We start from the raw sequence: 20,803 nt of genomic DNA on the forward strand, positions 1-20,803 counted from the left end.
TTTCATAATAATAAATCAAAACATGTCAAATATAAAAAAAACATTCTTATGACGAACCACTATAAATACCTTCTTTTCTGTTTTTGTTCATTTAGTTCTGTGCAATTGTGTTAAAATTATGGTGTTAAACTCTGTCTGTAATAATTCAGTTTTGGTAAAAGAGTTATCTTCCCTTAAAAATGTTATTGAATATCTCATAGTTACCACTTCTTAAATGTTGTTTATTCCCTTGTAATGAATTGCTAGATATTTTGCTCTAATTAACATTGTGAAGTTGAACATATTGCATACTGTTTTGTTACTGTACTGTTTATGTTTTCCTATTTTTACATCAGAATATTGAATGTATTGATTTAAAAAATTTCTGAGTCATATATTCGAATGGTTTTCAGGACTTAATACATTATTGGCATTAACTTTCACATGTGATCACTGAACCATATCCTCTACAACAAGTAATAACATATACAGTAATGTTTAATCTCTCTATATAAATTAAGTACAAACTTAGTAACAATGTTATAAGAACGAATTGTGCCAGTGTCAATGTCCAATATAAACTATGCAGGTAAGCATAATCTATAGTTCAATGGGCTTGTGTAATGATTTTTCTGTGGTGATTGTAGAGGTTTGTCAGATATGCCAGTGTTTAATAGATATGCACAGAAGATTTTTCTACCTTAGGTTATTAATCTTGTTTGGACTGGTTGAATTGAGGAGTACTTAGTATTTGCTATTGGAATTTTATTTGAAGTATTGTTTACTGTGCCAAATTTTTGGTCGTGTTCATTATGATTGTGGAAATTATGTGAATTTGGTATGTATTGATTTTATTGATTAGATAATCGTTGATATCATATATACTGTCAACTATTTCCATATATTGAATTGAATGAGCTGACGTTCATTTTAAATCATGTGTCATGCAGGACATTTAGACATAGTTGGTGTTTTATTAATTACATTGTTTATTTGTTCAAATTATGATAACAGCAAAATTTATTTTTGTTTATCCTCTATTATGTACATGTTACTGTAATTGTTGCAGTGGTTAAGCGAAATGTTAGTCATTAATTTGATTAGTAATACATGCACAGTTTGTTGGGTTTACATATTTGACATTTGCAATTGCATGAATTCTTGTAGACTATTATCACTTCCACATCAACCACACATTTTAATGATTAATTTCGAAATAATAAAGATTTACATGTGCCATACCAACATTTATATTAGTGTTTGAATATGAGTAGGCGTGGCTTTTTCTCTTCTCATTAGGAAGAGACCCTACCCAGACTACCCTGTTGATTTGGGAAGAAATATCCTTAAATAGCTGTTTTGGGATATGAACAAGCTAGCATGAATTTGATTTAGAGAAAATGTTTGATATTAAAGAAATTCATTGAAAAGAGGCCTTTAATCAGACTCATTTATAATCAATGGAAAAGCTATTTTAGGAGTATTTTCCGAAAGCCTCTGTAAAGTTTGTATATTTTAGTTGTATTGCATGTAACTTCGCATTTGTAGAATTCAAAGGAAATTAGTTCATTGATTTTCTTCAGTTAAACGTCAATAAACTCTCAAACGCTGATTTTTATTTTGTATGGTTTTATGATAATTTGTCAATTGTTCCTTATCAGATGATTCAGCTGTCAAACTTGATTGTAGGGAGCATGAAACGTGTGAATAACTCTGTCACCTGTTTATAATACCAATGTTTACTTTTTTGTATTAACTGTCTGAGTCACTAAATAATGCTTGCACATACAAGTGTTTTTCATCCACAACAAGGATAAGTGGCACAGACATTGATAACACTTAAAAGATGGTTGATTGATCCACTGTTTGTTATGGTCAGGTAAACGTGAGGATTAATTTACATAAACTTTAATTGATTTTGTATTCCAGGAAGTGTTATTATATTTTTAATAATAGTATAATATTTTTAATCCCTTTTTATCGAACACTTTGACTAAAGAAGGGAAGTCACAATTTTTGATACCATGGTGGTTAATCTTATACTTCTGAATTAGATGCACACAGTTAGGTGAATAGATTTTTAGGAAGATTAGGAATGACACAGATTTTGTTTTTTTTATATTATAGGTATGAAAGCTCTGCAGTGCTGATATGACTTTGAATGATAATGGATATGCAAGCTCATTGATATTTTTTAGTTAATTAGCAGATTTGTAGATCATTTGTAACTAACTACTATGGATGAAAACTAAAACTTATTAATAATAGTTGCATTAATATTTTGTATTACATTACATATAATTATCAGATTTGTATGTAGAGTTGCAGCTAACTACTATTAATGAAACATGATAACATTTTGTACTGCCAGCTGTTAGTCTTTTGTTTAAAATATCATATAATCACATGTGCGCATGTACAATATGTTGTTTTTTCCCACATTGTGTACAAGAATAAGAATCAAGACTATTGAATGCAGGCTGCCTGGTCCATATACAGATATTATGCATAGTTTCTGTTTCAAATACCCATGTGACACAACGATGTATTGCAAAATATCTCCTGTCAAACATGACCAATGGTCATGGTATTTGTGAAAGATTTACCATAGATATGACAGGAGGTGGCAACAGTTGATCAAAATCTTATCACCACCCTTTTGATATCCTTCAAACAACTTGCAAGAAATGTGCTAACATTTAACAATAGTTTTCGCCTTAGCTATTAGACATATAAGGTAAATAGAAACTTATTTTTGTATGAAATCATGTCACAGTGTTCAAGTATTTATTGTTTATGACTGAAAATAGGAGCTTTATAGGCAGTAAAAAACACAATATGAGCTTGTTTCCACTAACCTTACAGGCCCTATTTTTTGGCTGTTCTTAACGTTTTATTATTCCATGTTGCATTTTCAAATTTGCTTATTTCCAATGCTATTTAGTGTTTATGTGTTGAATTAAGCAATAATTTATTATAAAGTTAATAATTGAAAAGCTTAAGATACATTTTTTACTTACGTTGATTAAAAAAAAAATGACATTCTGCTTATTTTGGCTCAATATAAGTGATTAAGTTGTTTTCGCAACTTTATACTTGCATATCAGCCGCAACATGCAGAAATTGGTGTTCCACATTTGTCTATTGTAGCTCCAAAGGAGCTTCCCTAGCTGTCCCCAATTAACTCTCGCAAAGTTTTGTAGTTTCTTTAGCAAACATCACGACTTCTCCGGGGCACATAGGGAGCTGTGTAGACATATCCAAAGGCCCATGTTTGCATTTCCTATTTGTATTATTGACGTTAGGTATTTTGCCCGTCAAGTCATTATTTTATTTCACAATCTCACCATCTGGCATGCAAATAGTGCTTTGGATTTCTCCTTGTGATATCACAAGTGTAAAGTTACATTTATAGTAATGAATATTTTTCACTCACAACAGAGCTTGTGATAGCTGTTGTAAAAAAATACATCGGAATCCGAAATATGTGTATAATACACAGTGCATCATTGTACATTGTGTATTTGGCAACTTTTAGAGGAAACTTTCCACTCCTTGGATTTGAATGCACAATGGTTCATTATAATACATTTTTTGTACTATATTTCAGGTTAACTAACAATTGCAGCCATGAGCACTACAACTTCGATGTTTGATCTGAACTCAAGTGGAACTACCCTTGCCTTTAACCTTACCAATGGAACCACGACTACTGAGGCCCCTTCTAAGAGCCTTGCAGATTTCTGGATTGGCCTCATCCTAGCAGTTAGCTCAAGCTTCTTCAATGGCTCAAGCTTTATTTTCCAGAAGGTTGGCTTGAAAAGTATGCGCAAAAAAGACGGAGCTACCACAGCCAGTAGGTGTTTCACATCAATTTACTTGTTATCACTTTAAATTATAGTCATATTTAGTAAATTAGTTAATTAAAAAAAGTCTTCTTATAAAATGCACATATTTTTGCTCTGAAAGCCTTGGCCTTAAATAAGATATTGTATTTTTCTCATCGCGTGACCTGCCAGGACAGAAAATATTTTATAGGCCATTTTTTCATATTTAATCATGACAACCATTTGTTAGAATATTAATTAAATGTTTGTTTTACACCTGTATCTACCTCAAAGGTCAAGGGCATACCTCAAAGATCAGATTTTGCCACAACATATCTAAAACAGCTAGGAAATTCCTCTGTCACTGTTCTTTGCCATATTTTGATGGATTTGAAAAATGCCCTATTTTGATGGATTTTAAAATACTAGTAACTTTGCACAAATGCAATCGATAATAAGATGACATTTCAAAACTCCTCAAAAGTCAAGGTCGCACTTAAAGTTAAAAAAGTCACATTTTGCCATAAACCAGCATGGCCAGCCTGTAATTGTGCTATTTTAAAATATCTGACCTCTTATGACCCTCATGAGGAAACACAATTTTGTGTGTAAAACCTGTCTCCCAACCTCATAGCAAAGGTCACTGCTGGTAGTTGAAGGTCAATGTAAGAAAAAAAATGAAATAAAAAATTAAAAATTTTTTTTTTACTTATATGACCACATGAAGAGACTGAGTTTCACATGCATCACCAGTCTCGTAACCTCAATGATCAAGGTGAAACTTTGAGATCAAAAGTGAATTTTGGAAATGACTAGCTTTTTGTGACATAAGCAAAGTTTTAAGAGTGTCTTGTGTGTCTTTTCAAGCAATTTAACAAAGTTCGTATTGTTAACCAGGTTTTCCGAAGGAAAAAACTGGTTATTAGATTGGCGAATGCGGGCGGGCTGGCGGGCTGGCGGGCAGGCGGAACAAGCTTGTCCGGGCCATAACTATGTCGTTCATTGTCAGATTTTAAAATCATTTGGCACATTTGTTCACCATCATTGGACGGTGTGTCGCGCGAAATAATTTCGTCGATATCTCCAAGGTCAAGGTCACACTTTGAGTTCAAAGGTCAAAAATGGCCATAAATGAGCTTGTCCTGGCCATAACTATGTCATTCATTGTGAGATTTTAAAATCATTTGGCACATTTGTTCACCATCATGGGACGGTGTGTCGCACGAAAGAATCACGTCAATATCTCCAATGTCAAGGTCGCCACGACTAACAATAGATTTTTTTTTAAAACAAACTTACAAAGGGGGTTAATTTTTTTTGTTCATTTCAAAAGTACAGTTTGAGTTTTCTCCCTTTATCACATTTTTTTTTCACAATGAAAACCTGGTTTTGTGACAATTTTGTCCCTTGTTTCTTTTTACAGGTGCAGGTGGCCACAGATATCTTCTAGAGTGGAAATGGTGGCTCGGAATGCTTATGAGTAGGTAACTTTTGTATGAACCATGAATCCATGACTGAAAACATTTATGTTTTTGCAAAAAGCATCTTTAAACATTATAACAGTATGTGTTGATGAAAAAACTTTTTTTACCAAGGTAATTTATAATCGTTTGTATCAGCCTCTAAAAAATATTAGCATACAATAGGGCGCTGTGGTGTTATGTATATGGTGTCTGCCTAGCGACCGGGAGGTTGTGGGTTCAATCCCCATTGTGGGAGCCTTCTTCAGATCTCCTCTAAAGACACCAAAAATTAGTTCTAGGTCCAGGAAAAGGACTTGAGAGCGTTTCAATAAGCCTAAGGCTTTCGATGCAATCAAGCTAAAATATTTAGGTTTTAACTAACAGATTTTTGGCCTTTTTTTATGGAGTAAAGACATACCTGTAGTTTATTTAATTACTACCATTTGCATTATTATTTGTCATTGTTTCTATTTTTCTGTTGTTATTTCAGTGGCTCTGGGTGAAGGATGTAACTTTGTGGCCTTCACGTTTGCCCCAGCAACATTGGTGACCCCTTTAGGGGCTCTCAGTGTTATCTTTTGGTTTGTTTGTCTTGATTTACATTGGTTTGGTTTATCTCTAGATCATACGCATGGTTTTAATTTACCATTGAATGAACAACTGTAATAATGATAATGATTTGGTGTTCTGAAATCAGTTTTACTTCTCCAGTAACTGGCATGTTAATCGAATCTGATTTCTATAAAAACATATTTTGCTTTAAATTATTTAACATTTTAACAACTATCTCTCATGTGATTTACTTTGTATGGAGCATTTATATCATATATTATTTGTTCAAAGTGAAATTTGTAGCATAATTGTACATATATTTGTCTTTTGGGACATCCTTTTTCCGCCATGAGTTGTCAGTCATCTGGAGATCAAGTTTTTTTTCTAAGCTATAATAAAACATTAAAAGCAAAAAAAGCAAACCACTATTAAATTGTTTGTACCATTGTATGTAGTGCGATCCTGGCGTCCCGGTTCCTGAAGGAGCATCTCAACCTGCTGGGCAAAGCCGGTTGCCTGCTGTGTGTGCTGGGCTCCACAGTCACAGTGGTGCACTCGCCCAAGACTGCCCAGATACAACACATGTCTGAGCTCCTTGACAAGGTCAAACAACCAGGTCAGTTGCGTTTGGATGCTCTCTATGTTGTCAAGGGTGTGATTTTCTTCTGCCTTTTTAGCCTATTTCCCTCTTTTCTATTCTAAGTTTGCATTTCATATTTCATAGGCGGAGGGATATAGAATTGGCTTTGTCCGTCCGCCTGTGAGTCTCTCACAAAACCTTTCATGGCTATATCCCAGAAACTATATAAGATATCAACATGAAACTTCAAAGGTGTATAGATATCAATGAGGAGAAGTGCTAAGCACAAAAACCATAACCCTACACTTACTTTAATATGAGTAAAATGTATTACCCTTTGTTGTTTTTGTATGGTGGATCTTTTTAAGGCCATATCTTAGATATGCTACAAGATTTCATTTTTTTTTATGAAACTGCATTTGTGTATAGATATCAACTAGGAGAAAATAGCTATGCATAAAAACAAATACCCCTCAGTTAAATTTTTTTTGGTGGATTATACCATATATCAAGTGAATTGCACCCATCCATAGGCAAACTTTATTTTGTGAGGGATATCAATTCAAGTATTCAACCAATTTGCTTGTTTATCAGCAAGTTTGTCAGTTGTAAAACCTTTGTGAAAGTGAAAAATGGCTACATGCAACCAGCATAAAACCAGAACACTTGCAGGCTGTTCAGGTTTCATGCTGTTTGCTGTTTATCAGTATGTAAGGGTTGGAAATGAAGCAATTAAACCTTAAATCTAACAATGAAGGTCTTAAATTTATTTTGATTTTCTAAGTGACTACAAAAGGGTCGCAATGCGGATCTGAGTGGTAATTAGTTGATATCTTTGCATTTCAGCCATCCTGACTGTTGTGGGGGTGTTCATACTTGTGGCCATAGTGGCTATTGTAGTCCTGGCGCCACGATGGGGCGAGAAGAATGTTGCTGTGTACGTGTTCATCTGCTCGGTTCTTGGGGCTCTCACCGTGACAGGGGCCAAAGGGTTCGGAGTGGCCCTTAATCAGACTTTTAAGGGAGACCAGCAGTTTACAAACTGGCTTACTTATGTCATGCTTGGCGTGGTCATAGTAGACATTTTGTTTCAGCTGCATTTCTTGAATAAGGCATTGGACTTGTTCAACACTGCAATCGTTACTCCTACGTACTATGTCATGTTCACAACAGCAGTGGCTATTCTTTCGTTGACTCTTTATCAGGAATTTAACTCGCTCAGTGTATTTGACATCATTGGTAATGTGTGCGGCTTTCTTATTATAGTCGTTGGCATATTTTTGTTGAACGCCTTCAAAGACATGGACATAACGCTGAAGAATTTACCGAAGGCAAAGAAGCCTAGCACAGATGTGAATGTTTTAGACGGCACAAAAATGCCAGCAATTAAGCGTGACAATGATCTGTTTCTGGAATTGAATGAAAATGAAAGCGAAGATGAGGATGAAGACTTGTTACAGTGTCACGACAGTCCAGTTTTTGTAGTAGACGATCCACTTGATATGGATGCCATTGATTTCAGGACTCCACGTCGAAAGTTTTTTGCGGGAAAAAATGGTCATGTCTCCAATGGCCATGTCTCCAATGGCCATGTGGACCATTTGCATTTTGATTTAGAGAAATATATGGTTAGTGCAGAAGTTACACATTTTTAAATGGTTATAATTGTTTATGTTTTGATTTTTTATGTCTGTTGATGATAAAAGCATTCATGTTAAGATGATAAAAATAGTTTGTAGTATTAATCATGACTGTAGTACATGTAGCTACTCAAGATTGGTATGTAATTATAGCTCTATAAAAAAAGTATACCGGTATAGCAATGTATTATGACTGTTAGATGTTTGATACAGTACTCTATGCACTTCTTTCTGTGATAAAAGCAGTATATTTCATTAAGAGAATAAGGTTTATCAGATGAATATGAAGATGTGATCTTTTTGATCAGTAATACATACACTGCAATTTTATTAGCTGGGCTGTTTTCAGAGAAAACCCAAGGTATTGTCATAGCCAGCTTGTCGCTGCAGTAGGGGTCGTGCTAAAACCTTAAAATCAAAGTGCTTCCACCTACAACTTTGAAACTTCATATGTAGATGCACCTTGATGAGTTCTACAAGCCACACCCATTTTTGGGTCACTAGGTCAAAGGTCAAGGTCACTGTGACCTCTAATATAAAACTTTAACATGGGCTCTAAAATCAAAGTGCTTCCACCTACAACTTTGAAACTTCATATGTAGATGCACCTTGATGAGTTCTACACGCTACACCCATTTTTAGGTCACTAGGTCAAAGGTCAAGGTCACTGTGACCTCTAAAAAATTTTTAACATAGGCTCTAAAATCAAAGTGAATCCACCTACAACTTTGAAACTTCATATGTAGATGCACGTTGATGAGTTCTACATGCCACACCCATTTTTGGGTCATCAGGTCAAAGGTCAAGGTCACAATGACTTCTAATATAAAACTTTAACATAAACCTCTACATTCGCTCTAAAATCAAAGTGCTTCCACCTACAATTTTGAAACTTCATATGTAGATGCACCTTGATGAGTTCTACACGCCACACCCATTTTGGGACACTAGGTCAAAGGTCAAGGTCACTGTGACCTCTAAAAAAAAAAAATTCTGAAAAGCTTTCGCAGTCGAGCGTGGCACCCATTATGCGGTGCTCTTGTTGTACTTACAATAATAACTATTACTTGTAGTGGTGTTAGCTTCAGAAGAGTGATAATTATGTAGATATTGTCTAGATTGATATGTTAAAATCTGGTATATTTGTACCATAAATAATTTTTAAAATAACCGTCCTCCATTTGGTTATCAAGAAAATCACAAGTTTTAATAGTAAATAATTGTTTTTGTTTGTATATTATTTTATTTATTAAAATATATTAAAGCCACACACCTTATCTGGCATAGTACATTTAAGAATAAATAAGAAACTTATTTTATCTATGCCAATTAGAATATATCTGGTGGTTACAAGGTAGTAATCCGTCTTTTTTACAATTAACAACTTAAAAATAATCGCGTTTGTCGAAACGGACGTATACGTCTAGAAATCCTACTTTCGGTTTTAAAAGCGGTACCCTTTGAAAAATAATAAATTAGTTGCTAACTAGGCTATAGATTTATTTTTATCTAAGCCAATTATAATATATCTGGTGGTTACAAGGTAAATATTCGTGTTTTTGAGCTTTAAAACTTAAAAATAATCACGTTTTTTGAGATTGACGCACACATGTTTAGGTATAGAAATCCTACTTTCGGTTTTAAAAGCTGTTTGAAAAATAATAAATTACTTGCTAACTAGGCGATAGATTTAATGACAATTTTGCACACTTTCAAATTGCTTCTATATGTATTGATTAACGTGTATTTCATTTTAAGGTTTGTGGCTATAATATATTTTCTGAATAATACATTATAAATTTATAGTATTTACAATATAAAGTTGCTATTTAATTTCTTATTCATGATGTACATGTTGTTTCTCAGGGTTGCAAAGTGATTAATTTCCAAAGTCTAAACAATCGTCTGTATAGACAAAAATGGTCCTATCACATTGAATTAATGTGTAGAGAAGTGTAATGAGACCATCTTGCTGTAAATGTGCATTTTGTGTGGTTTTACACTAAAGTTGACACCAATCATGTATGTGTACACTACAGTTGAAATGTAATAATACTATCAATTAACCTTATATCATCTGTGTTAGAAATAGAATTCTTTGTTTGGTATCCTTGTTTTTTGTTACCAGTTCTTTTAAAATTATATTCACATATTTTAGTTTGCATTGTTGTATTTGTATTACATGATGATTGTTATGTATTATATAGATGTTAATTGAACTTTGTAAAACTATTAAATATAATGAGTTTTTCTTTTGCAATATTATCGTTTAAAATGCTATTTAGTTAGAATCGTCAATTATTCTATACACTTTTTTGTCTGCAGAATTGGTAAGATTAAGATTGAGTTTGATATGTTTAATACACTGTTTTCATACATTCAAATTATCCAGTGAAAATAATGGCAGTATTTACAGGAATACTTTTTATTCATTATGAATATGTTTTGTTGCACTATTTACAAACCCAATCTTTGCTTATGGGTTATTGCCATTCAAAAATAGTTATTTATGTACATGTATTATATCACACATGTTTTAGTTATTGAATTTGTTTATTCAAAAGTTATCATTGACTGTATGAAACACTCATCTGGTTGAAAACTTTAAAATAATAATGTTTTCTCAAATATTTAGCATTTAAAACATCTTGTCATATCAATCAAGTTTAAAGGAATGGGCTAAATACCATTTTGCTATTTTGTATCTTGTAATAAATCCTTTCTTTGGAAACTGAGTATTATTTTCTATTTATTATATTGTTGTTTCTTTTGTTATTGATCTGTTATATTTACTTATTTTTTTAATGAATCATATGTTTCTTACCAGAGTGTTGTTTTATATAAATAAATATTGGAATTTTGATTTTTTTAATCAATCTGTTATTTTCACTTTTTTATTTTGGTGTCAGTAGGGTGACATATAGCAGTCGAACTGGCAGTCCGTCTGTCTGTCTGTGTGTCCGTCCAAAAACTTTAACATTGGCCATAACTTTTGCAATATTGAAGATAGCAGCTTGATATTTGGCATGCATGTGTATCTCATGAAGCTGCACATTTTGAGTGGTGAAAGGTCAAGGTCATGATCATCCTTTAAGGTCAAAGGTCAAAGAACAAAATCCAAGGGAAGTAACAAGCTTTGAAGGGAGATAATTTCTATTTTATATCATTTGAAAGGTACAGATCATTTTCACAAGGGAAGTAATATTTTTTTTTAAGGATATAATCAAAAACAAATTTTAAGGTCAATGTCATCCTTCAAGGTCAAAAGTCAAAAAATACAATCCAATGGAAGTAATGAGCTATAAAAGGGAGATAATTTCTAAACCTGCCAAATGATATATTGAAATTTTATTAGCTCATCTATTTTTTGAAAAAAAACTATGAGCTATTGTCATCACCTTGGCGTCTGCGTTGGCGTCGGCGTCTGGTTAAGTTTTGTTTTTAGGTCCACTTTTCTCAGAAAGTTTCAATGCTATTGCATTCAAACTTGGTACATTTACTTACTATCATGAGGGGACTGGGCAGGCACAGTTAGATAACTCTGGCGTGCATTTTGACAGAATTATGTGCCCTTTTTATACTTAGAAAATTGAAAATTTGGTTAAGTTTTGTGTTTACGTCCATTTTATTCCTACAGTATCAAAGCTATTGCTTTCATACTTGCAACACTTATTAACTATCATAAGGGGACTGTGCAGGCAAAGTTATGTAACTCTGACTGGCATTTGGATGGAATTATGGGCCCTTTATACTTAGAAAATTGAAAATTTGGTTAAGTTTTGTGTTTTGGTCCACTTTACCCCTAAACTATCATAGATATTGCTTTCATACTTGGAACACTTGCAAACTATCATAAGGGTACAGTAAAAGGACAAGTTGCATAACTCTGGTTGTCATTTTTACGGAATTATGGCCCTTTTTTGACTTAGTAACTTTGAATATATGGTTAAATTTTGTGTTTCGATCCACTTTACTTCTAAAGTATCAAGGCTATTGCTTTCAAACTTCAAATACTTTCATGCTATCATGAGGTTACTGTACCTGGCAAGTTGAATTTTACCTTGACCTTTGAATGACCTTGACTCTCAAGGTCAAATTATTAAATTTTGCTAAAAATGCCATAACTTCTTTATTTATGATTAGATTTGATTGATACTTTGACAAAACTACTCTTACCTGACATACCACAATAGACTCTCACCCCCCCCCCCTATTTTTTTTTTTTTTTTTTTAAGATCATCTCACAAATGACCACTACACCCTCACACTATACTATACCCTCCCTACCCCACCCCACCCCCAAATTGTTTTTTTTTAACGGTTAAAAAACACAAATATTTATTTTTATTATTTTATGTTTGAAAAACCGTCCAACCATCGCACCTAAGAATACCCCCCCCCCCCCCGAATCCCCCCCCCCCTAATTTTTATTTTTATTTTTTTTATTTTAAGATCATCTCACAAATGACCACCACACCCTCACACTATACTATAACCCCCCCCCACCCCCGAATCCCCCCCCCACCGAATCCCCCCCCTAATTTTTTATATATTTTTTTTTTTTTTAAGATCATCTCACAAATGACCACCTCACACTATACTATACCCTCCCTACCCCACCCCCCCCAAATTGTTTTTTTTTTAATGGTTAAAAAACACAAATATTTATTTTTATTATTTTATGTTTGAAAAACCGTCCAACCATCGCACCTAAGAATACCCCCCCCCCCCCCCGAATTCCCCCCCCCCCTAATTTTTTATTTTTATTTTTTTTATTTTAAGATCATCTCACAAATGACCACCACAACCCTTACACTATACTATACCCCCCCCCACCCCCGAATCCCCCCCCCCGAATCCCCCCCCTAATTAATTTTTTTTTTTTTTTTTAAGATCATCTCACAAATGACCACCTCACACTATACTATACTATACCCTCCCTACCCCACCCCCCCAAATTGTTTTTTTTTTAATGGTTAAAAAACACAAATATTTATTTTTATTATTTTATGTTTGAAATACCGTCCAACCATCGCACCTAAGAATACCCCCCCCCACCCCCCCACCCTCCCCCACCCCCGAATTCCCCCCCCCCCCCCCTATTTTTTTTTTTTCAAAGATTATCTCACAAATGACCACCACACCCTCACACTATACTATACCCCCCCCCCACCCCCCCACCCCCCCACCCCCCGAATCCCCCCCCCCTAATTTTTATTTTTATGCCCCCCTTCGAAGAAGAGGGGGTATATTGCTTTGCTCATGTCGGTCTGTCGGTCGGTCTGTCGGTCCGTCCACCAGGTGGTTGTCAGACGATAACTCAAGAACGCTTGGGCCTAGGATCATGAAACTTCATAGGTACATTGATCATGACTCGCAGATGACCCCTATTGATTTTGAGGTCACTAGGTCAAAGGTCAAGGTCACGGTGACACGAAATAGTAAAATGGTTTTTGAATGATAACTCAAGAACGCATACACCTAGGATCATGAAACTTCATGGGTAGATTGATCATGACTTGCAGATGACCCCTATTGATTTTGAGGTCATTAGGTCAAAGGTCAAGGTCACGGTGACCCGAAATAGTAAAATGGTTTCCGGATGATAACTCAAGAATGCATATGCCTAGGATCATGAAACTTCATGGGTAGATTGATCATAACTCGCAAATGACCCCTATTGATTTTGAGGTCACTAGGTCAAAGGTCAAGGTCACGGTGACCCAAAATAGTAAAATGGTTTTCGGATGATAACTCGAGAACGCATACGCCTAGGATCATGAAACTTCATAGGTAGATTGATCATGACTTGCAGATGACCCCTATTGATTTTGAGGTCACAAGGTCAACGGTCAAGGTCACGGTGATCCGAAATAGTAAAATGATTTTTGGATGATAACTCAAGAACGCTTTTGCCTAGGATCATGACACTTCATAGGTATATTGATCGTGACTCGCAGATGACCCCTTTTGATTTTCAGGTCACTAGGTAAAAAGTCAAGGTCACAGTGACAAAAATCGTATTCACACAATGGCTGCCACTACAACGGACAGCCCATATGGGGGGCATGCATGTTTTACAAACAGCCCTTGTTTATTTTATTTTTATTTTAAGATCATCTCACAAATGACCACCACACCCTCACACTAAACTATACCCCCCGCCGAATCCCCCCCCCCGTATCCCCCCCCCTATTTTTTTTTTTTTTTTTTTTTTTTTAAGATCATCTCTCAAATGACCACCACACCCTCACACTATACTATACCCCCCCCACCCTACCCCCCCCCCAATTTTTTTTTGAAACGGTTAAAAAACAAATATTTATTTTTATTATTTTATGTTTGAAATACCGTCCAAGCATCGCACCCAAGAATACCCCCCCTCCCCCCCCCCACCCCCCCCGAATTCCCCCCCCGCTATTTTTTTTTTTTTTTTTTAAAGATCATCTCACAAATGACCACCACACCCTCACACTATACCCCCCCCCCCCCCACCCCAATTTTTTTTTGTTTGAAACGGTTAAAAAACACAAATATTTATTTTTATTACTTTATGTTTGAAATACCGTCCAACCATCGCACCCAAGAATTCCCCCCCCCCCACCTCCCCCCCCCGAATTTTTATTTTTTTATATTTTTTTTCCGCATTTTTGGAAGATTATGTAATAAATGCCCACGCCCCCACACTATACACCCCTCTTCAATCCACCCCTCCCTCCTTTGTGATTGAAAATGAGAGTCCCTTCACCTTTAAAAAGAAAATAGATGAGCGGTCTGCACCCGCAAGGCGGTGCTCTTGTTTCAAAGCGGCGCAATAGGGACATTGTGTTTCTGACAAACACATCACTTGTTAATATTGAGCATGCCAAGATTTTCATATACACGTGATTCTAATTTTAAAATACAATATGCTATTTTGCATTTATTGTTTGATTTGTAAATGCATTTAGTGTTTACAGTTACAAATCTATTATATAAATGTCAGCAATTAAACCCTCTTAATGAAGCGATTGGTATCGTATTCAAGGCAACCCCAAATTATTATATCCCCGCAAATGGAGTTTAAGATTGGGTATATTGACATCAGTAAATTACGGTCGGTCCATTGTTATAAAATGTTGCAAATATGAAGAGCTAAATATATACACATTTCTCGTGAAATTATATTGAAACTTCAAATTTGTCATCAAAACAAAGTGCAGATGTGATGGATAATATTATCTTGAGCATTATTCTCTATATTTCTGTGGTATGTGCTCTTGAACTAAGTCATCTCTAGAACATAAGCTCTTATATTAGTTTGTTTAGCTAACAGTGAACATCCGTAGAAAGTAATGTGTTCGCGCGTATCTTCAACGCATTCTTGCCCCAGATTGTGCACTATATTTTCCACAATGAACCGCCGGTTGCACAATAGTCAAGTCCCTTGTAGCTGTCCCCCGTTCCGTTGATGTATTTTATACAGAAATTGCCATTGTGTTAATAAATTACTTGAATCAAAGAACACAAAATTGCACACATTACCAACAGACAATATCGTGTGCATGATTGGTTATGGGATGTATTGTAATTGCGTGTTTATTGGTTCCCTTTACTTCATTCGTATATACAGGGTGCAGGGTCATGTGACGTCGTGCTTTATTTCAAATAACTTTCTCAAAAATAATTCTGAAGAATTTCAACTTGTGCATTAAAGACAGTTTGTATGCGGCTTTTGGCAATGTGACAACAATCAGAATTACGTTATTTCATAACCTGTATTATTTGCCAAAATAATCGATGTGCACAACATTCATATACACGGATATTCAGCACAAAACGTGAAATTTTGCACCGATTACAGACGTTTTCAATAATATATTCTTAAATCTTTAGATATCGACACAAACAGCAAGAAAAACTGTCTTTTACGCACATAAGATTTTTGAAAACATATTCAGTAACGTTTGATATTTGCAAAAATAAAGTTTTTAACGGCGTATTTTCATTTTGTCCAGTCCGTGTGAAAACCGCCGTGAACCCAGTTGACCCTGCACCATGTATTCAGTGTTAAAGCTTAACAGATGCATTTACATGTATAACCAAAATGCATATTCGCTCGACAAATATGATTGTACATCACAAAAGGATTGGCAATCAAGTTTTTCCTTGTCTGACTCCAAGGACGCTAGTAAAAGAGTCGGATAACACATTATTTATCTTGAACCATGATCTAGCTTTAGCATAAATGGTACGCATTACTCCCAAGATATTTCCATCAATATTTTTACGTTACAATTATCTTCAAAGATCTGTTCTTTTAATTATATCGAATGCTTTTTTACAGTCCATGAATAATAATTAATAACGCTTATGTTTTGACATATTCAGATCAGCGAGCATTTTTAGATAAAATATTTATTCAACAGTACTTCTTAACGGAACACATCTGGTTTTTCGGCAAGCAATCCATTCATATCATTGTACGCATTCGTCAGCATATCGCAAATACAATATCCATATAAATCGCTGTTTTATCGTTGGTTAATAAAGGGGCCGTTTAACATTTTGGTAAATTGACAAAATTGAAAACAAAATTGTTTCAGATTCTCAAATTTTCGTTTTAGTTATGATATTTGTGAGGACATGGTACCATGCTCTAAAATAGCCATTATATGTAACTTTTGACGATTTGAAAACCTGAAAAATTATAAAGCGTTGCAACGCGAAACGATTGAATAATTTGAAAAGTTCTGTTGTTGTCGTTATATTTTGGGAAACTACGAGGATTGCTTATATAGGTAAAAAAAATACAACCGCTCATAGCATGATCACGGATGGTCAAGTGGTATAAGCGGGAGACTTTTTACTCCAGGACTCCAGGGGTCAGTGGTTTGAGCCCTGTTGAGGGTTACTTTTTTCCTTTTTCTAATTGTATTCTTGTATTTTTTACTGAAGATTTTTAGGTCCAATAATTAAAATTATCAATATAAAGCATTTAATGACAAGCTTCAATACATGCCCAAATCTATGAACATGCCCCTTTAATGGTGAGAGATACCATGATTTTATAAGCCTAATGTTTTAACACATTTTGTCCCTATCTTTGTACACAAGAATTGTTCACAACGTTTTATTACTTAAATTGACAAACCATTTCAAGAGTTATCTCTTTGTCAAACACTACTTACTTTATACTGGTTTCATTTTCTTTGTCTAAATATAGAATGTCACAATTTGGTACATGCATCCATAAAGTCGATTTCAAAATTACGTACCTTTCCTTACACAATTTTTAAAAAATGTCTGGAAAACAAGTTTATACGTGATGTGACATTCTTTTATCTAATGCTTTATGGTATCGATTAGTTTAATCTGGTTAAAATGTGTAACCATGGCTGTAGTATTGACTTATTGGATTTGTACAGGTACACTACGCAGGTAAACTGTCCAAACAACGCCGATTGATCGCTCTCGGGAGCGAATTTGCGGCTCACCTGTACATTTTAAACGGTGTGATAGCTTTACATGACGGGCTTGTATATCGATAAACATTTTATATAACATGATATACCCGTTTCATTGAATTTCGTTGAAAAACTGGACTAATATAGGAGTGACACTTTGACTCAAAACGACTAATTATAAATTATAAGGTGTGTTGTTTCAACAGAAAATAACAAGTGTTGTGACATAAGTTTACTAAATATCTTATAAATTGAGGAAATGTACATGACCACATTGTTAAACTTAGTGCCTCTCTACCATTTAAATACAACGCGTGTATAAGTATAACGTTTTTTTTTAAGATTATATCGTTATGTGCACCTGTTCATTAGTATAAACACGTGTGTATGAATTGGACATTGAATGAAACAAAGTCAGAAGATTCCATGTATACTTTGTGTGTGTGTTATTTCATTGTATTTCTGCGTAAACAGTCATAGAACTGCATGGTAAGTTTCATTTTTATTTCGTTTTTTGTTTTCTTTGTTTGTTCATGTATTTCGTAAAAAAACGTATTGTAGTTAGTCACCAATGCTAAGAATGGTATAATTAAAACTTATTTCAATAATTTTTGTTTTGATTGATTCTGATTCATTGGGATCAAGTGTTTGAGATAAATATGGTGTATACATGATCGAAATAATATAACGAGTACTGTACCATAGTTTCAACGAATGTCCGATAGATACAACAATTATCACGCTGGGTATGCAGATACTTTGATAACAGATGGCACTTCGATACGAAATAACAACAAAAGCCACGCGCGAGAGGTAAGTTCATCAGTTTTTTTTAAAAGTTATATCATAAAGATTAGTTTTTCAGACAAGGCGCGTGATCGAGTTTATAAATGGTGTATCCTTTTCTATTGCAAAGAAAAAAATCGCGGAAGAATGGTAGATTTTTCCCCCAAAAAAATAGAAAATTCTGTCGGAAAAGAGCATAAACTGGATGAACAGTAAACATTTCGACAAAATAAAACTACTTAGAAATGTATTGCAAGAAATTGTTTGATATTCCAGCATGTAAAGTAATCACTGTGCTTCAAATACTGAAATTTTGATAGTATTCAATGAAATATAAACGAAGATGGAGCATGTTTAAATAAGTGGTATTCATGAAGTTGCGGATACTTTGATTCCCGATATAAGGCACTTCGGATAACAGAGACTTTCAACAAATTAGGCACTCTGATAACTGTGTTTTATCTTCTACCTGAAATGCATTTATGTATATTATAGCTATTCTTACCAAACATTTTGAAGTACGAATTAATTTGCATTGTCAAGCCCGACACATTGGGAATCTATGCATAACGTAATTACATACACACGTATATAATTAATAATATAAGTGCACATTGTAAATAAGGTTCAAATGCTTAATTCTGAAGTAATATATTTCAAGTGACGACCGAAAATCATTGTCAAAGTAATCAACTTGTTTTTAAGTGGTAAATTGAGATAAAGAGAATTGAAAATACAACGGATCATGTGGATCAACACGACTGTGTTCAATTGAACTTATAGCAGGACTCTATATAAGGGGAGCAAGGAGTCTTAAAGCGGCAAATACACCTTATAAAATCCTTTGTCATTGGTGCTCATTAGAATCGCATCACGAAGACGATACTAATGCGTAGCCACAAAATTTAAGAGATTGGAAAACTCCCTTTATATTGAGCTCTACTTATACGAAGCACTTCTCTTTACACTTCCCTTTCCCTTGTATTATCATTTTCCAAAGGGATATGAGCATGTTTCGGTAATTTGTTTTTAATTTACGCCAGTACATACATTTTTATGTATTGCCCGCTTACTGTAACAGTATTCCATAGCGAATTCTGCATTTCTGATTCACTAAATAGTGTGTTATATCTGGTAAAAAGTGTCGAGTTATCTGGAATCGAAGTGCCATTGTTTTTCAGATGATCGGTAAAAGAAGTGTCCATCAAAATTTGGCATCCGACTCTGAAAACATTTGAATTTCCTCAAATACGTTAGTTAACTAAAATTTAACATGTAACATTAATGGACATATTGATCTTTTATTTCGATTAGTTGGCACGTTCTTGATTTATTTCCAAGTATTTTTATTTTGTTTTAATACGTACTGATCATCGAAATCATGATGATTATCGATGAAATGTTATCTCTTTTTTTATAATCCACTGTTTTTTTCACGAATTTCTTGCTCCGCAATACGAAGTACTATACCATTAATCGACCAAACACTGTTACGAGTCTGAAAACCAAATGAACAGAACATACATGCAAAAAAGCTGAAGAACTCAACTCTCGCGCGTGGCTTTTGTTGTTATCTGGTATCGAAGTGCCATCTGTTATCAAAGTATCCGCATACCCGGCGTGATTATAGGTTTTACGACTTTTAAGTTCCCCTGATACTTGTAAACGCAATAAGCATATACTTTATATAACATGCTTAAATGGTGTCATTTCATACTCCACTGTGTTCGTGCACGTGATGCACGTTATAAATGATAACATATCAGTAAACGAGCTGGGTATTTTGTTATCTGTTAAACGCCAGCTCCAGAGCGAAAACTAATGTATTTATCAAAAAATGATATCATATTCATGAATACAGTGTCGGTTTAATGGTGACGTTCTTCATATATAATCCTTTTTAACTGTTTTCACTAGTCTCATGTGTTTTAAAATTAGGTAAATTTATCCAGAATAAAATGTTTGACCATACAAGTTAATTTCAAAATCAGCTATATAGTATCCGGTTTTAATACAACTTTACTTCACTAATTTGTTTTTAAATTAGCTGAATTTTTAAGTGTTATATATTCTCGTCATACCAATATACATATTTTTCTCGAAACATTGTTATCTGTACGCACATTATCATATACATGTGACACTACTAAAACCTAATATTTGGCAATACTATGGATGCTCCTTAACTTCCGACATTCCGTTCAATCGACACAAGAGAGTTATTTAATTATACCATAAAATTATACGATTTAATTGCATTACAAAAGTATATATAAACCAAATAAAATTACAAGTTTCTTAAAGTGTCTGAGTAAAACTACTTTAAACGTTTGTTATTTATGTGAAGCTGGACTGTGCTATTCCACATGATGTTCGATAGATTCGCCATTCTATCAACACTGTACAGATTAATCTAATATAGCAAACTATTTAAAATATATTACCTACTACAATACATAAGAGTACATTATGTTTACCACTTAGTTGAAACAAGCGGGCAACGGGCAACGTTTTGATATGTACCATCGTT

General features: G+C 34.3%; 4 protein-coding genes across 13 annotated transcripts in view; all 4 read left to right on the forward strand.

Annotated features, from left to right (window-relative positions):
* The window catches only part of LOC127880183 (magnesium transporter NIPA2-like), a 266,381-nt gene that overhangs the window by 18,702 nt on the left and 226,876 nt on the right, over positions 1 to 20,803 (forward strand). For 3 of the 8 annotated variants that reach the window (XM_052427450.1, XM_052427448.1, XM_052427446.1), the window contains exons 2-6: positions 3,590 to 3,835; positions 5,230 to 5,286; positions 5,760 to 5,850; positions 6,277 to 6,437; positions 7,248 to 11,388. In XM_052427450.1, the coding sequence (XP_052283410.1) occupies positions 3,610 to 3,835; positions 5,230 to 5,286; positions 5,760 to 5,850; positions 6,277 to 6,437; positions 7,248 to 8,056 (1,344 nt within the window). In that variant the 5' untranslated portion in view covers positions 3,590 to 3,609 and the 3' untranslated portion in view covers positions 8,057 to 11,388. Of the gene's footprint in view, positions 1 to 576; positions 818 to 923; positions 1,859 to 3,589; positions 3,836 to 5,229; positions 5,287 to 5,759; positions 5,851 to 6,276; positions 6,438 to 7,247; positions 11,389 to 20,803 lie in introns of those variants that run through there. The other 5 variants (XM_052427447.1, XM_052427449.1, XR_008049450.1 and 2 more) reach the window with 5 other exon arrangements.
* The window catches only part of LOC127880185 (magnesium transporter NIPA2-like), a 247,351-nt gene continuing 226,876 nt past the window's right edge, over positions 329 to 20,803 (forward strand). Inside the window, exon 1 of the mRNA XM_052427455.1 lies at positions 329 to 568. The gene's annotated coding sequence lies outside the window, so the exon portion shown is untranslated. The remainder of the gene's footprint in view (positions 569 to 20,803) is intronic.
* LOC127880186 (magnesium transporter NIPA2-like) overlaps positions 17,227 to 20,803 on the forward strand; it is a 36,188-nt gene continuing 32,611 nt past the window's right edge. Inside the window, exon 1 of one of the 3 annotated variants that reach the window (XM_052427460.1) lies at positions 17,227 to 17,461. The gene's annotated coding sequence lies outside the window, so the exon portion shown is untranslated. Of the gene's footprint in view, positions 17,462 to 17,548; positions 17,977 to 18,201; positions 18,301 to 20,803 lie in introns of those variants that run through there. The other 2 variants (XM_052427456.1, XM_052427461.1) reach the window with 2 other exon arrangements.
* The window catches only part of LOC127880190 (magnesium transporter NIPA2-like), a 263,454-nt gene continuing 260,119 nt past the window's right edge, over positions 17,469 to 20,803 (forward strand). Inside the window, exon 1 of the mRNA XM_052427463.1 lies at positions 17,469 to 17,676. The gene's annotated coding sequence lies outside the window, so the exon portion shown is untranslated. The remainder of the gene's footprint in view (positions 17,677 to 20,803) is intronic.

Source organism: Dreissena polymorpha, chromosome 4 (assembly GCF_020536995.1).
Source record: "Dreissena polymorpha isolate Duluth1 chromosome 4, UMN_Dpol_1.0, whole genome shotgun sequence".
NCBI lineage: Eukaryota > Metazoa > Mollusca > Bivalvia > Myida > Dreissenidae > Dreissena > Dreissena polymorpha.